A 17552-nucleotide genomic window follows, 5' to 3' on the forward strand; every position below is an offset into this window, starting at 1 on the left:
GTGAGAAAACACCAGACTTCAGTCTTCAGTAAAATATCAATGTACTTTTTGAACATGAAGTCATTAATTATGCAATAACCTTAACTATTCTCTGTGAAACTCTGTTAAAGTTACTGTTTCATAAAAGCAACATGAATTGGGCTAATCTAAGAAACCATTCCAACTGGTCTCTATCCAATCACCACTGAGGTCAAAAAGGTGGCTAGAAGAGCTCCAAAGAAAAAGACATCAAGTAACTTATATTTCTTCCAATATTTTAATAGTTCATAGGTCAAGAAAATTATATGCTCAGTAGAAATGTTGAGTGTTTCTCAAAATATCTCCTTAAAGCAATGCAGAACAGGCTTATTACAAGAGCAAATGCTTCAGCATCATAAATAGGAAAAAAAAAAAAAAAAAAACTGAATAAAAACTGTATCTTGTATATCCTGCAAGTTCTGCCATAGGTGCCAATTTCTACATTTTAACAGTAATGCAGTCTTTGACTATGGAAGAAGGAAAATTATCTATGTGCAAAGGACAGGATATGACATATATCAGCTTGCAGTCACCCAGCAGAACTTACACTGAATTACATACGCTCCCAGCTGTGCAGCAGTGTTGACTGGACAAGGTAAGCGGCCCTGTAAGATGTCCTGTTTGACTTGCAAGAAAAATTGATACCTAAAACAAAGAAAGAACATAAAACTATTACTTCAGTATTGGGTATGATGCACCAAGTAGTGCTTCATGATATTCCCATTACTGACAACACAACACATAGCATAACTACAAATATTTGTTTGAATAACTTTTCTTCTTTTGACTTTTAAACCACAACTAAGATTAATCTATTGAAAAAACCTGGGTAGAGAAGAAGTCTTCCTAACTTTATTAAAGAAGCTAGGAAGTGGGGAAGATGGCTAAGAACCAGAAAAAATATACCAGACCTGATTAGCAGATCACCATGAGGAAGAAATGCTGACTCAATGGTTTCACCTCCAAATATCAGAGTATCAAGTCTAAAGCAGGAAGCAGATCTCATTGCTTAATCCAGTGATCCAGTGCTTAACTACCCTTTCTGTAAAGAAGTTCATATCCAACCTAAACTTACCCTGGCACAACTTGAAGCCAACTCCCCTAGTCCTGTCACTGGTGAGAAGAGACCAGCCCCAGTTTCCCTGTAAGCACCTCTCAGATATTGGAAGAGAGCAGTAAGGTCTCCCCTCAGCCCCCTTTTCCCCAGACAGTCTTAAGTCATTTTGAACACAAGTATCTGTATTTGACAAATACAAATGCTGTTTTACATTCTCCTGTTTTTCAGTGCTGAATTTACAGGGAAACCATACGAACAAAACAGAAGGAAAAGCACTGAAGAAGAAAACATGCTAACATACAAAGGATCTGCTTTGTTTTAGAACTCCCTATATTCAATACAGGATATTCTTTTAAACCCCATTTATGTTTAGTCTGTTCTTACCTCAGTAGCTTTACAGAGAGTGTGACATCATCTTAAATGAGTATCTTGCAGCAAATTCATACAAAAGTAACAGTGAAAAGCTAACTTCTTAAGTAAATAACACTTATCCCTACATGCATCTGGCTTTCACACTGTTCACTAATTCAGCTTTATCTACATCTAGCTAAAGTGTAATAAATTTACTTTGTATTAGACTTTAGGAATCCTCCCTAAGTTCAAAGAGCAGCTATCCTGATCTCAAGGAAGTCTGAAATCTGGAGATTATGTGATAGCTGATTCACAAATCATTTAAGATCCAATCAAAATGACTGGACTTTATCAGCCAAGCTGAATTTCCATTAGTTTCTTTCTGGCTAATGATCCCCCACAACTTGTGCTGTGCCACACGTTACAGAAGCAATGATCATTATCGACAAGAACAGTGAATATTTACCATCTTTAAGGGCCAGAGTTCTGCACAAATTTTTTTAAAATATCAGTAGGCAACAAAAAGTACATACATTCAGTGATTCGTCTGTCTATGGAATACCTCAGCACTTCCTACAGCTAATGCTTGGCAGTCTCATCTAGACAAATCATCACTCTATGCTTGACAGTGGTGGCTATGGGGATGATGATGACTGGGAGCACGAAACGTTCTCCTTTTAACATTAAATGTAGTTCGCATCTACACCCTTCTATCTGTTAGCACTCCTGCAGCTGTACAGTACAGAACAGATGATGCTATCAATGTCTTTTATATCTATAGTCCTGTGTTTTCACCACGTTGTGTTAAAGTAAAATTGAGTAAGAATTACAGAAAAAGAAGAAAGAAAAAAGAAAAAGCAATCCAAGTCAAGAACTGTTCTTGCTTGTCTGGTTTAGACGAAGTGAATTCCCACTCACTTCCTAGTGAAGCTCCTCACAGAACCAGGCCTTTTGTCCAAACTTGTTGCTAAACTTGACTCAAGTTTGTTACATATGCATAATTGTGCCTAAGCACTAGTTCTTTCCAGCAGACTCATCCAGTAAATGTTAATAGGAATAACCTCTGCATTAGCTTTTGCCTACAAGCCAGAATTAGATTTTGCTGGGAAGTAATTACAAATTTGACAGTTTTTTATTATTTGCAAATAGTAATCATGTAATGCCACAGATCATTAACATCTAATAACTACAGACTCCACTCTCATATCCATTTAAATAACAAAACATGCACTCCAAAGAAACATGGTTAGCACATCACTGGAATTTACATGCTTAGGCAGAAAATTGCTTTCACACACGCACCAAAAAAAAAAAAAAAAATAAAAAGGGAGAGAAAGAAAGAAAGCCTTTAATCCCTCCTAAGTAAATGGTGTGCTTTTACTGTATTTTTTACTGTATTTTTTTTCCTGAAATGGTATGTCTTCTTTCCAATATTCAAAAGTCTATGGAGATAAATGCTTGAAATTATGATGGCATTTGGCTGTTTTTCAGTTCGTTTTCTTGGAGTACAAACACAAATGTAGTACTTTCTTATATCTTCCCTCTATGCCTTCTCTGGAGCAAATTTTCATAACCAAACACTGCGCAGACACGAATGGAAGCCTGTCAGTTACACCAAATAATTTCTTGACTAGATTTGCACATCCAATTAGCATTGCAAATCAATGACTAAGATTATGACAAGGAAAACAAGAAGAGTTTTTGAAAAGTTATCCTTTCAGTTTACAGTCAGAAATCCAGACGCACTTTGAGTACCAATTGCAACAGATTCTTTGACTCCAGGGTGATCTTTCTTCCCCTGCAGGAAGGGTTGAAAGAGTTTCTGAAAAAGCACAGAAACATGACACTGAACTTTCATGGTAGAGGAGATTTAACACTGCAGCCATCTCTTCCTTTTTGAGCACTGAAGTCTCACTATCTGTTTTTACCAAGCTAGTATCAGACCTGTTATATAGGAGAACTCTGTTCCAACAGTGGCATTCTGGAAAAAAAAGAAAGTATTTCTCATCCTGATACAAGAAAATGATTCAGCCCACGCTGCACTGACTGCCACCTCTGATTAAGAAAAAGTAAAACCCACGTATTCTAATGAGTTCTCCTGCGTCATACACCTAGTACATTAAAAGAAATATTAATCCAAGTCAGCACACTAATTTTGTCTGCCTACCTAAATAACTTTCAAACCTGAGACTAATTTTCTAAGATCTTTCACAATAAAAGGCAAACAGAAAATCCTGCGTGAGAACTCAGGCAAATACGTGTCTGCATGTATCCATTACTGCATCATATTTTGTAGAGGCTGAGCTTAGCTAAAAGAATCAAAAGTATGCAGCTCTTCAGTTTCCTTCACATATTTTTACAAAGACTGAGAGAGATCGTCTTGAAAAGTAGTTCTGGAATTTAAATTGTAAGAATAAAGACAAATATTCCTTGTATTTACATTCAGATACCCAACTAAACTCTAATCTCAGTACATGCACTGACAAAGCAAACTAGGCCCCTCTGTTTTCTGATGTACCAGAGAGCATCTTCTCGTCCTGATCTTTCAAACGACACTCTGTGAGGCTAGTCATAACTCTCGATACACATTCAAGGAAAGATGTCCTGATGTTTAAGCAAAAAGGAACCCTGTCAGACTACAATGTGCATCTGAACATACCACTACCCTAAAGAACAGCAAAACCATATTTTCATCTGAATACTCCACCTTGTTATCTCTTCTTTAAGTTTACATGGGTCCTCTGCATAGAATTTAATGCCAAAATACAGAGTGTATGGTGGTCCAGCTGCAAGAAAAAGAAATGGGTGTAAAAATTGATTGTTATGAACTTACAGTTATTGAGAATTGTTAGCAGTTGATGACAAAATGGCCATCAGTCTATCTTTGTATTTCACAAAACTTAAAAGCCACCAAAAAAAACAGTTAACCACCTTCAGACAACTATACACATGTCCCGGGAAGGGAAGGGAAAAATTAACTATGCAAATGACAAATGGTATAATTTATTATAAAGTAAAATTTAATCACAAAGAAATCTTAGTTATACAAACTACTGTTAAATGACAGCACGTTCAATCTTTGTGTGGAATTTTGATGTAATTACAAACTCTAGTAATACAATATCTTAAGAACTACCAATTTGTTGAGTCTAGAAAACAAATGTTGTACGGCTAAATACTGCCTGGAATACTGCTTCTGTTACTTCAACATCCGATAACTTCTTTAAATTCAGATCAAATACATACTGTTTATCAATTCTTTATGCTCAGCAAGGGTCTTTGCAGGATCCAACCAGTACTGTAAGACAGATAATTATGAAAATTAGTCACTTAGCACAGAAAATTAATACAGAATTATTGCAGTTCTACACTTATTCATATATTGATAATTTTCCCTAGAGAATCAGTACAAATTTATTTATTTTCTCATGGGACTATAGAAACTCAGCCCAGATTACAAGATTGTGAAGGTTTACAGAATGCCTGCCTGACGCACTTCAGTCTCTTAATGACAAATCTGCACCAGCAGAGCCATTTCTGATAAAAGAAACACATTTGTGTGTACAAGTGCAATGCTCTGCATATTCTTTAGGGGCAGCAGTTTTCCTGAAAGAAAATCTTTTGGTAATCGGCACCACATCTCAGGCTCCTGACCAAGCCGGCTCTATGGAAATATCACACAATGTAATTTTGCTGCCTACCTTATCTATTGCAGCTAGTATACCTACTCACAACCTTGCCATTTTCTTTGTAGGGGATAAACCTAAACAGAATAATTCTGAAATAACAGCATCAGCAATGCATGTAAGATAAAACCTACAAGGAAAGAAAGAAAGTGCTATGTTTGATTTCTGAAAAACTAAGGATTGTAGGGAGAATGACAGGCGTTACAGCACTCCTACAATGACTAAGAAATTACTGCAACAATGTAGTAATTAATTTTTCTTCAAGTCCACAGAATGCAAAGATACATGCTTGACTAGAAGCAAAGAAAAACTAGTTTCCACGTTCAGTACTGCTTCCAGTAGCAGGCAAAGGTGATCGCTGGAAATTGGCACCCATGAGGAAAGTTACAGAGGCCCATCCACCTGAAGGCTTACAATAGTTGCATTTAAGATGATCAAGGTATGTTACGCATACCACAGAGGGATGGACTGCTACAAGGGTTCCCACACCACATTTGAGAAACAGAAGTGTAATTTCTCAGCGATTACTCTGACTCAACTTTATTAAACCCTTACTAAAATCTTTGCAGTCACAGAACAGCAGAGCACCTGCAGACTTCTTGTAGCTTTACATGGCACCAGCATGATGAACATTCTGCTCTTGTAATAATTCCAGTTACCTATTTATTATTTAGCTTAGCACTTCTATGATTCAGTTACCGGAAGAAAGTGTAGAAGACAAGACCATTCTTGTCATCACTTTTTTCCCTCACACAAACCTTTTGGACCAGCAAGAACTGGCATACCTTCTCAAATACTAGAAAAAGAAAGGCTGCAGAACACAGCCGTTAGAAAAGCACATTACAGCACATTTTATTTAGTTGTTTATAAGAAACTCCATGCCTGCCCCCAACCTAACCAGAGAATATGAATTAAATGATTAATTTAAAAACCCTTCTTTTTCTATATACAGAACTCTTTGGGCTACAGAATTTATCTGTCAGAAGCAGCAACATAGGGAGGACAAGGAATAATGCTCTGAAGGATTTGAACAGCTGTATGCTTTGTTCTTGGTCTAATGGAAAAAAAAATATTGCCATTACAAATCCAAAAGTGTTTCTAAAGAACCACCATAAACTAAAATTGTAAAAACCATCATCCACTCATTTGTCAAGACGAATCTGAAAATAAAATAATTAGGGTGGTACTTCACAAATGAAGGAGATCTTACTTTCAGTTCTTATCCCTACACATTTGCTCAGCAGTCAGGAGTGACAGCTTCACAAAGATATATGGTTTGAGAAGCAAACACTTCAAATGTTCAAAATTGTGAAGGGAAAAATATTCAATACACATGTTGACTACATCCACTAACTATTCCAGCAGAAACCTTCTTAATCTCAAAAGAATGTGGGATGGAAAGAAAAACTTGTCACACTTGTTCAAATATCATATTAAAAATACTTCTCAGAAATTATCTGAGCTAGCAGAGTCGCCTGATAAAGAGATTTCAAAGTCAAGAGATAGAAAAAAAATAAAAAAGACGTTTGTAGTGCACATTCTGACCACAGAACATCCCTCTTCCCAGAACTGTCTTCGCAGTATGAAAAACACATTGTAAAGCCAGGCTGCTTATCACTGACAACCTTACACTACATTGCGAGACTAGAACTATCCTGTTTCAAAATCAGATAAAAATATGACAGAGTAACTCCTTCATTAAAAGTATTCCATAAGTGAACCAAAATTAGCCTCAAGATGCACTGTCTTACAGACATCTTTGCATTTTATCTTTACTTGCATAGATAGGTAATTTGTGGGGGGAAAAAATTTTATGTATGGATCATCACTCAAGACTCCAAGTAAAGCACAGAACAGCTATACATTTCTGGTTGTCCCCATAATCTGAACTCCATTGTCTCTTGTACCCATCTGGCACACTGGCTGTGATAAGACGGGATTCAGCCACACAACTAACTTCTGTATGGACTGTATGGACACATGCAGGAAATACAGACAATTTAAAGTTGCATCCTAATTAGATATCTTGATTTTCAACATGCTGCACTTGATCTGGAACATGAAGTATATTCTTTGTAATGGAATTCAGAGGAAAATCTCAGAATTCAGATGCAGAAGGAATCTGAAGAGCAGAGAGGAAACAAATCTGGTAGCTCATATTGGCAATCACTTCCTTTCCTTTTTCCAGACTAACTCAGCATGAGGACTGCATCTTGAGCCCTCATCATGGTGAGACAGGCTGCTGCTACCCATGCTATGGAAGCACAGAATCAGCTGTCATAAGGAAAAAAGGTCTTGTGAGGAAGCTGTGGCCCTCTAGATCCATGTGCTGCATAGGTGAGGTTAAGCAGCTCAACTCAGATGAGTTTACTGCTAGAACAGAAAGCAGTGGGGAAGAGGCAAGAATCTAATCTATCTTGTCATATCTCTGGTAATGCCAGAAAGCCATACTTAGAATTGCTGCATAGATACTCTTTATTTTAAAGGCTGCCAACATTTTCCAGAATGGTGGTGGAAGGATGCAGATTTCTAATTATTCATTTGTAAGCCAAAGATGAAGGGAATTTCAGGGGGTAATGGAAAGGCGTTTTTGAAGCCCATATTAGACAATAAGGATGAGAACACTGAAAAAAACAAAAACCCCTACAACAGAGTACTCTACATACAGATATGCATGTGTGCATACATAATAATGTGTATCTGATACACATTAAAGGTTTGCATATACACAGAAATAGTGCTGGGCACAGTTTAGAGCTCAGTGTTTAAAGTGAATAGAGAAATGGATTAAAGAAACGCAACACACTTGCACAGGAGGAGCTGACAACAAACTCCTTGTTTGTGAATGCTAAACTGGCTTCAATATGAAGCCCTGTGTTTTTTATCTTTTTTACCATTCACAGCAATTTACCACCTGTATCTCTCCTGCACAGGCAGGTTATCTGACTTACAAGCAGGCCCCTAACTACTGCAAATAGCTAGAGGGTCCAGCATTCACCCATCCAGTTGCAGGCATTACATTCTGTGAGCCTGAAAGAAGAAATCAATATTCACAGGGGGAAAAAAAAAAAAAAAAAAAAAAAAGCAAAAAAAAAGTAATATTCTTAGATATTAAATTTCAAACCATGAAACTACCCATTTATTAAATTGATGGGTACTAATTTACTAATTGTTATTTACAAAAAAACACCTAATATCAGCATAATGTAAGAAATTTTTATTTACTAAGATTGATGATAAATATACAATGATATCAAAGAGAAAAGTATTTCACATTTTTAGGTAGAAATGTAAAAAAATAAAATAAAATAAAAAATGTATTTATAAAAGCACAGTATATCTAAGAATGCATGGTCAGCAACACCATTTGTGCTTTTCACTCCCAAACTGGGAAAACATCTGAAGATTATCGTATCCATGCACAATGCAGTATTTCATAATAGCCCTTTTTAAATGGATGCAAGCATTTTTTCATGAATCTACTACAGTAATTAATTCTTGAAACTGCAGAGGGTTAAAGCAGGGTCAAATTCCACCAACAGGCTTGAAACAAAATATTAACTAGGCTGAAATGTTTGCTGTGGTATCAATCAATGAAATGTCTGGTGGAGATATTTATCTACTTCAGACTGCATCCTGCACTGTCTTAATTAGATTCTTACCAAGCTGTACTTACGTCACACATGACAGTCACTTTTGCTCACATTTTAAACAAAAAACAAAAACAGATCTTTTTCATTATAATCTGAAATTATCAAGATTGTTCCACAATTTAAGGCAACACTAACAACCAGAATTATTTCAGCAGTTTTTTCTGCAAGTGTTCTGTGCATGTAACCACAAGCTGGTAAACTGAAGACATCTGGGTAACCTCACTAGGAAGTCTGAAAACTGAAAGTGCTCCTTATATAATACAAAATATCTAAATCATTAATCCTTTCCTACATACAAAATACAAAGAGTGGAATGCTTGTTTGTTTTATCAGAAACTGGAATTATAATGACTATGCTTAGTATTAGATCAATACCAGCGCGAGTTCTGCATTGATCAAAGCTCACTCCTTAAGTGCAACTGCCTTTATCTCAGCTAACTACCAGCTTCATCTAAATTGTTTCAGTCCACTACGTATCTTCTGCAATTGTTAGTTCCTGATCAATATTATCAGTTTCCATTTTCTTTTAACTACTATGCAGCCCATATTTACAAAGCCCTCTTCCTTTCTGTATCATTTAACGCACCAACTTTATGGGCACACATCAAACCCACACAAAAACACAATGAGCTAGTCACAGTACATGTTTTTCTAAGTTCTTGAGATCAAAACATAAAGTACATGATGTGACAGTAACATCCAACAGAACAGGCATTTTCAACTGTAAACAAGCATTTTATTAACATTGTGTGCTTTTTTCCTATAGTTGAGTTAGATATAGCCTATGCACTGTTATCCTTTCCAATCAGGAATAGCAGCTTGGCAACCACAGCATACTGCAATGACCTTATTTTATTTATAATTACTTTATTAATCATGCAAGATGGATCTGGAAATCCTTCAGCTGTGAGGTGGCACAGCAGGGATGAGTTTGCTGTTTGCTGTGCTCAGCTTTGCCTCAGCTGGTCTGACTGCAACACGCAGCTCACAGCAGAAAGATCTGTTTCAGAGTTACAAATAAAATAATCTACAATAGACATCTATAACAATGGCACATACAGCACTGCTATCTCATGTTTGTTTGAGCAGGACATGCAGGTTAGCATAACACTGCACTCAACTAACTGGGGCAGGGGAAATCAGCTTGTATATGATGTCGAATTAACACAGTGATACTGTATTTGTATTTCTCTGTGTGAAGCCTTAAGAGAATGCTAGTGCCCTGTACACTATGAATGTAACAGCTCAGATTATTTCTGCAATAAGGTAAGCACAAAATCTTTTTTTCTGTGAAAGAAACTCTAGAAGGATGACTTTTCCACATCCTTTTGTGATTAGACAAGGAAATAGCTTGGGGATTCGAAAGTACCCTTTACCTCATCAAAAACTGCTCAGCTTTTCCTGAGATATGTGTAAAAATTGCCATTTCCATTCTCTTCTAAGGAAGTGTCTCAAGAAAATATTGGCCTCCTGCCACAGCAGCAATTAGCCCAACTACCTGCCCTGAGGCACATTGGGAATGCCACAAAGGCAGGAGCAGAAGTGCTTAGGAAACACTACAGACAACCTGCAGCATTAGCTGAACCCCTCTGTTGGTACTGACACACTTTTATATGTTTTAGAATAAATTACTGAATACTACATATTAACTAATTGGTACAAGATATTTCTTTCTTACTCAGAGCACAAGTAGACACCTTGAGCATTTCTTGGATGAAGTATTCTGGCAATTCCAAACATTCATGCATTTAATTTGCAAATTATATACTGTTCTCTTAACATGGAAAGTTTAGGGGAGCCTAGAATGTGAATAAAGAGAAATGTGTCTAACAATACCCTAGCAACAGTGTCATCCAACTTATGCTTTATCCACTGCTCATGACCCTTCTAGAGTCATCCGGTTCCATCAATCAGCTTTTTTTTTTTTTTTTGCCAGCACCTGTTTTCTCACTTGCTAATTAGTTTATTAACTGTTCAGGGATAGGTCATTTTTGTGTCATGCATTCTTACACTACACAACATAGTGAAACCCTGTTCCCTCGTTAGAGCCCCTGGTACTACTAAAATAATTATGATACCACCCACCTAAGAAGTAGCTCACAAATACAGCACTAAAAAGACCACCTGGGAGTGCAGAAGCATGCAAAAACAACAGGGAAAATGGCCAAATAAGTTATTTCAAACCTTTAATAAAACACATAAATACATTTTGTAGCTGTGTTATGTTCTTTAAAATTCATAGCTTTGTTCACTCTAATTCATCCATCATTGAGCTAAACATTTAATATCACCAAAAAAATGGAGAGAGTAAATAATAAAATATTCCCACAATGAGCAATGTATTAATAGGTGGCCAAACCACTTTTTCAGTCTGAGACTAACTCAGAGGTGTAGTTTTAAAACTAATTAACAAGCTGATCTTTTTCTCCTCTCCCCCAGGAAATCTGCTCTGGCCAAAACAGAACATACCCACTCCAAAATTCACAATGGGTTTCTTGCCAGTCAGTACAGGGCTAATTCCAGCAGAGTGGAATGTTTTAGCAATACCCAGTGTACAACTGAATACATGTTTATGGCTGAAGTGCAAGGTAGAATTTATTTCATGGAACCTTTCCTTTTCACTGGTCATTCTTAAGATGCTACAACTGCCATAGGACATGTAAAACTGAATATATTTACTCATTTATGTACTTCCCAGACAAAAACCTCCAAGTTTTAATTACCTATAAACAGACAAACAAGAGCAGGTAGGCACTCTCATAGCATTTGCCATAACACAGCCCAGTTGCAAAGCCCGCAGCACAACCTCAGCTAGTCACTTAGGCAGCACCTACATGGTAGGCAGATGCATTCCCTGCCAAGGACTGCAGCTGTCATCTCCAATTCTGCCTCCTGGCAGCCTTCCTAGCTTTGTGTCAGAACAAAGCTGATGTGGGCACCACTCTCCCTTACATCTAGGACTCCCCTGCAGTGAAAATCTGTGGGTAGGGGAGCATACAGCTCTCAAACGTTGGTTCTGTTTTGCGCCCCTTGCTAAGAGGACACTGAGTTGCTAAGCGTGCTCAGAGAATAGCAATGAAGCTGGTGACAAGACTAGGAAAATCAAAGACATCTAAGGAGTTAAGGTGGAGCTGGGGTTGTTTCTCCTTTTTTCTACTTGTTCTCTCTCCTGGAAAATAGGAGACTGAAGGGAGACCTCATCACTGTCTACTTGAACTACCTGAAAAGATCCTGCAGTGCAGAGGGTGCAAGTTTCTCTCCTCAGGTGACAAATGATAGGACAAGAAGAAACGGACTCAAGTTGCACCACAGGTGGGCTAGATTGGATATTAAGAAACTTTTTAATCAAAAGTATGGCATTGAAAGCACTGAAATGGGCTCCCCAGGGACGTGGTGAATACTCATTGCTGGAGGCATACAAGAAATGTATTAATGTGTTACTGAAGAATGATGGCACTTAGTAGGTCAGGTTAATGGTTTTTCTAACCTACATCATTCTAGGATTCTATAATCCCTGGAGAAAACAAGAAGCATGGCAGCTTCGTGATGGGTAGCCAGCCAGAAAATCAGGACAAAGCTACTGTTAGGTTTACACTGTTAGAGCATCATGTAGAAAATGGCAAAAAAGGCTCTAATTCTATTTGAAGAAGCTATATTAAGGGGCTATGCCCTCCAGCTCATGCACACTATCATAATACAAAGTGCACTGATATCACACAATCAAATTAGCTGTTTTATTACCTAGATGCATCCAAAAATGTGCATTTGTGCATTAAATCTTTCACAGAAGAGATGTAATCTTCTCTGATTTTCATAATACTCTGAACAACATTAAATATACTGTATGCCTGCCTCTGGAAATGATCCTAATAATGGCCATTTCTATTTTATTTGTCTCTGCAGGGAAAAAAAAAAAAAAAAAAAAAAAAAAAGCACTTCAGAGAGCCAGAAAAAAACCTTTTTAAAAGAAGGGTATCAGCTCTATAACCATACCTTTGTTTCCTTATGAAATCAAAAACACCATCAAGGTTCACAGTTCAGTCTGACTTTTTCCACACTGAATGAAATGTAGCTAGAAGTTTATCAATGAACTGAATTTACAAACATCTAGGCTGTGGCATAGAAATAAAGATTTATCAAGCACAGCTGCCATATATATCAACAGCATTCAGCATTCTTTTCCTAATACTGTACTGGCGTCGGTATCTACATTTCCACTTCAGCTAAAGTGAAGAAGATGGCAAATATTTAGTCAGTTCAACAACTCTGCTGAAATGCTTTGCAGTGGCACTGCCCCATCTCACAGCCTGCTTTGGCCAATGCACCCCAGATGAGTTTCAATTTTCTTGCCTACTAAGAGCTATAATCTCCTGCTGAAATAAGCCTTCTCTTTCTGGTGGGTCCTTCTCAAGAGGAACTCCTTCTTCAGAGTATGGGCTCAAGGATACAGCCAATTTCAAGGAGAGTCCTGAGGTCACGATCTCTTTCTTGACTTCTCCACCAGCAAACACAAAGGACATGTTAGGATATAATACATCAATGGCCAAGGACTACACTCCAAAACAGCTGCTCAGCAATAAGCCCAAGTGAATCAATCCATGACATACTTGGGGATCCTCCTACCTAGGCACAACAGCCACAGGCAAAGCAAGAGCAAGATGCTGATGATCTATCTCACAGAGAACTCACAACCAGGGAATCATCACCCACTGAGCACTGCCTTCAGGCAAAGCATTAAAACAAAGAAACAAAAAATCCTACTCTCATATCACAGTTTATACTACTTATGCTTTCTCCCCCATGCAGAATTTAGCAGATGATTCTGTTCCTACTAATGGCCATTCCAGTAAAAACAAATGAAAAGAAACTACTACTGGAAAACTAAACCAAGTGAAAGTCGGTGAAAATACAATCTAATGGTCTGTAGGCACACATCACAAACAGGGTAAATTTTACAATTGTAAAACCCCATTTGGTTTGTCTTTTACTCACCGTTTGATGATTTCGGTCACAGTAGCGCAGTCCGAAGTAATCTATCTCCACTAGGTTTAAGTGACGAAATACGTAGCCCAGGACAACCGACCCTTTCGTTGACTTCTGTGGGAAAGAATTTACAGAGCCTTTTCACAAAGATTCTCTACTGATGTCAGCTATGTGCAGTGGCATTCATGCATTGTCAGCTTTGTCTGAAAACAAGAGGCAGTTCGCTGTGCCTCTTATCAAAATTTCAGCTATGCAGAACTGTTTTGTTCTGGTACACGTTTAAGCAAGCATTCTGTAAATATCTTCAGGTAGCTGGCAGGTGAACAGATAGAAAATGTATAATAAACAACAACAACAATAAAAAACCACTCAAGCATCATATTATGTTCTTTTTTCCTGCAAATTCCTGTTCTCTGATCAAAATACTAAACCTCGTGACATATGTCAGTTCTAAAATCATATACTTCCTTTAAATATGGGCCAGTCACACATAATTCGACAGTGTAGATCAGGAAGCTGAATTGTTTTTAAGACTTACAGCCATGCATAATTAGCTACTCTGTTACTGCTGTTTGTTAAGCAGATTACACGGCATGTGTTTTCATTTATTTTGTTTTTGATAGAAGTAGGAGCAGTCCTATATCCTGAATTGAAATAACGCCACTGTTTTCTTGAATAGTAATTAACCTGAAGATATATTCCAGAATTAGCAAACAATGCTGGGGACAATTCTACATACAGTGTTCTACTGTTAATAACATAATATAGTGTGTTCACCTCCACCTGAAAGCCTCATACTTGTTTTTTGCATGGCAGCCAACACAACTAACAGGCCAGGAAGATGAGAATAATTACACAGACTGACCACTCCTCAGAATCAGTTTGAGCCTTTCACTACTACAGTCCTAAATTCCTCATGAAAATATGGAAATAACTCATAATTAGGTATTGGTTAACTGCCTGTCAAAGACAGTTGAAAGACACAATGCCAGTAGCCAATTTGCAGTAAATTTCATAAACTAATTTGCATCCTCATTAATCCTCTATATTGTAATAAAAACATGAGACAGGTAAAGCAGGAAGTGGAGACTGTGAGATACTGTTTGTATCATTTTACTTTTTAGGCTATGAACAAATAATTTCAAAAATAAAATGGCAAATATTAACTATAAGGACAAAAAAATGCCCACACTGGCAAGCTTTGCTAGTGAACTTTCAATCACAAAATGACAAGGAAAACACAACAATCCCTTTCCAGCAGGTGCACTTGGTGAGTATCTGTGCCCAGCCACAAGGGCAAGCTCAGTACAAAGTGTCAGATGACCAATTACAATTTAAGACAGCAATGACAAGGCAAACTTCTGTTGCAATGTATCCTTCCAAGCAACTAGAATCAGATACAGCTCCAGCATGTAGTGTGAGACTTAATTGTCCCCCAAACAGAACATAAATTAGAGAAAGACATAACAAAGGTAAACAGATATTCTCTAAACACTTTTAGGATGTTGAAGAAAGCATAGCAAAATAATGGTTTTATTAACAGATTCTTTAACAACAAACTGAATTTGGTTCTAAGAACAACATAAGGCAAGAATCATCCTTCATCAGGAATCAAATGACTTCAACAAATCATTTTATTAGCAGATCTAAAAGACAATAATCCAGTGGCAAAAATGGAACAGTCAGTTTTCCAGTCAAACAAGTTAAAATAACAACAAATGCTTCTGGAAGCAATCAGACACTAAAATAACACAAAACTTGGGGGATTTTACTAGGTGCTCTTTCAAGGTCCCTTCCAATCCCTGATACCTTGTGATTCTGTTGTCATAGTAGTCAAAGCTATTCAATTCTCCACTATTACCCTATTCGGGATTCAGCTAGCCTTCTTGGCTGGCAGTTTTTCAGCCAGCTTAGGAATGACATGGACTCTGCTAAAGCCTTTGGAAAGTTTTGCTCCTCTGGTGGCTAATTGCTAGCTTCTGTCCCTGAAAAAAAAAACCACAAGTTTCACACCTGATTCTGATGAAATTCAAGACTCCCTTCTTTCTGTTCAGAGATGAATGTGTAAAAATCTTTTTTTTCGTGCATTTTACTTCAACTTCTTGGCTGAGGAAGAATATAAATGCTTCATTTATTCTCTCCACACAGCTCAGTTATCATCCCCATGGCTGTACTTCTGCAGAGACAGGCAATCCAGCTGAGGCAAAATGCTGCGCAGAACCATCACATCTGGTGCAGCAGGCAATTCCCTACATCTATGGCAAGATGTTGGCTGTCCTCAGCCAACCATGCTGGGTGCCACCACTTCCACAGCCCTCCCCTGCAATGCCTTTCATATCCTGTCATGTGAGCCAGACGACTGCAGAGGGAAGGGCCATCCCTTGGCCCTCATCCTATCCTCACCTGACTTAATCTCATATTTTCCCAGCACTGAGCATTTCATTCACAGCATATGGCACTGCAAAAACTACATAATCCAACTTGTATTAAGCTCAGACTTGCAACAGGCTTGCATTCTGAGGGGTAAACCCAAGTATGTTTGAAAATTTCATCAGCAATGCTTGCAAGAGAGAACAAAGAATTGTTCAAATGAGTCATAACATCTTGCTCTACATGCTAGCACTGTGGCTTCATTAAACCAGAAAGGCAGGTTTCTACTGGCTAAAGAAGATGACAGGCACAACATAAAGGAGAGGTCTAATTTAGTTGTATTATTTCCATCAAAAAGAAACAGCTTCTTTAAAAATGGTGTAGTGCTATATTTAAACTTATTCACATTATATGTATGTAGTCAGCAGGAATTATTCTTTTCCATACTGTTCCTTGTTTTAAATCCCCCATAATTTTTTCTGCTTTATATTTGGGGTTTTTGTGTGTTTGTTTGTAATTTTTTCCTCTGTATTGTACTCTTTGTACTCACTTGTGTTGTAGCACTGCAAGCCAAATCAGATCCATACTCAACATTAGATGAATTTAAAGAGAAAGCAAGATGCACATCAGTGTCTGTCCCAGAGGAAAGCAATGTAGGCCCTGAAGCCTTCATTTACTAAAAACAAAATAAAGCACAACATTGTAACATCATCTTTATTAGTTCGAGCACCCACTTAAACCTTTCTCCTAAAAGTAATTCAACCCATGGAGTCTAACTCTTATCCTCATAAATGCTAGGAAAGATGCAGATGAGCTCAAGTCCTTACAAGAAAGCTTAAAATTTCAGTTTTACACAGCTGTTGTTCTCTGATGTGTCTACCTTTCCCCACCACTATTAAGTCTGTTGGAAAGCCACAGCTGATGCCAAATTAATTACTCTGCTTATATACTGGCGCAGGATAAGAATAGAGGAGAAGGTTTCTCATGAGGAACGAGGAAGGTTATGAGTGCAGGGAGGTAGCTATGAAGCACGATCCTCAATTGCATTGGGAGATTCAAAAACACCAATGAACCATCCCCAGGCTTCCCTACTGGCATGGCCACACAGGTCACACAGTCAATGAGACTTCTGCGCAGGAAGTGCATGTGAGCTACACCATGGACTGGGGAGCAGCTGCTGCCCATGCTGTACACCCTGTGCTTGCAAGCATGGAGACAAGTAAAGCACAGGGCAACACTGGGACACACAGAACAAAATGTAGTAGTTCGCACAAATTGAAGGTTTCTAAGAAGAAATTCAAATGTTGTATAAAAGCAGCCTATGATCATGCACCTTAGGAAGAGTAAGGCCCCTACTGCTCAAAGTACACATGTCAAGGAAACAAGCATAACTTGGAGAGCACTGTTCTTGCTCATTCAGGTATATTTTCCCCT

General features: G+C 37.8%; 1 protein-coding gene across 3 annotated transcripts in view; it reads right to left on the minus strand.

The window, feature by feature from the left end:
- EPB41L4A (erythrocyte membrane protein band 4.1 like 4A) overlaps nucleotides 1-17552 on the minus strand; it is a 107604-nt gene that overhangs the window by 54878 nt on the left and 35174 nt on the right. For 2 of the 3 annotated variants that reach the window (XM_015849456.3, XM_085529864.1), the window contains exons 2-5: nucleotides 13758-13862; nucleotides 4673-4724; nucleotides 4134-4212; nucleotides 566-663 (exon numbers count right to left, since the gene is read on the minus strand). In XM_015849456.3, coding sequence (XP_015704942.1) covers nucleotides 566-663; nucleotides 4134-4212; nucleotides 4673-4724; nucleotides 13758-13862 — 334 coding nt within the window. The remainder of the gene's footprint in view (nucleotides 1-565; nucleotides 664-4133; nucleotides 4213-4672; nucleotides 4725-13757; nucleotides 13863-17552) is intronic. The other variant, XM_085529865.1, reaches the window with a different exon arrangement.

The sequence above is a fragment of the Coturnix japonica genome, chromosome Z, assembly GCF_054131305.1.
Source record: "Coturnix japonica strain WE chromosome Z, WE-NBRP24, whole genome shotgun sequence".
NCBI classification, from domain to species: domain Eukaryota; kingdom Metazoa; phylum Chordata; class Aves; order Galliformes; family Phasianidae; genus Coturnix; species Coturnix japonica.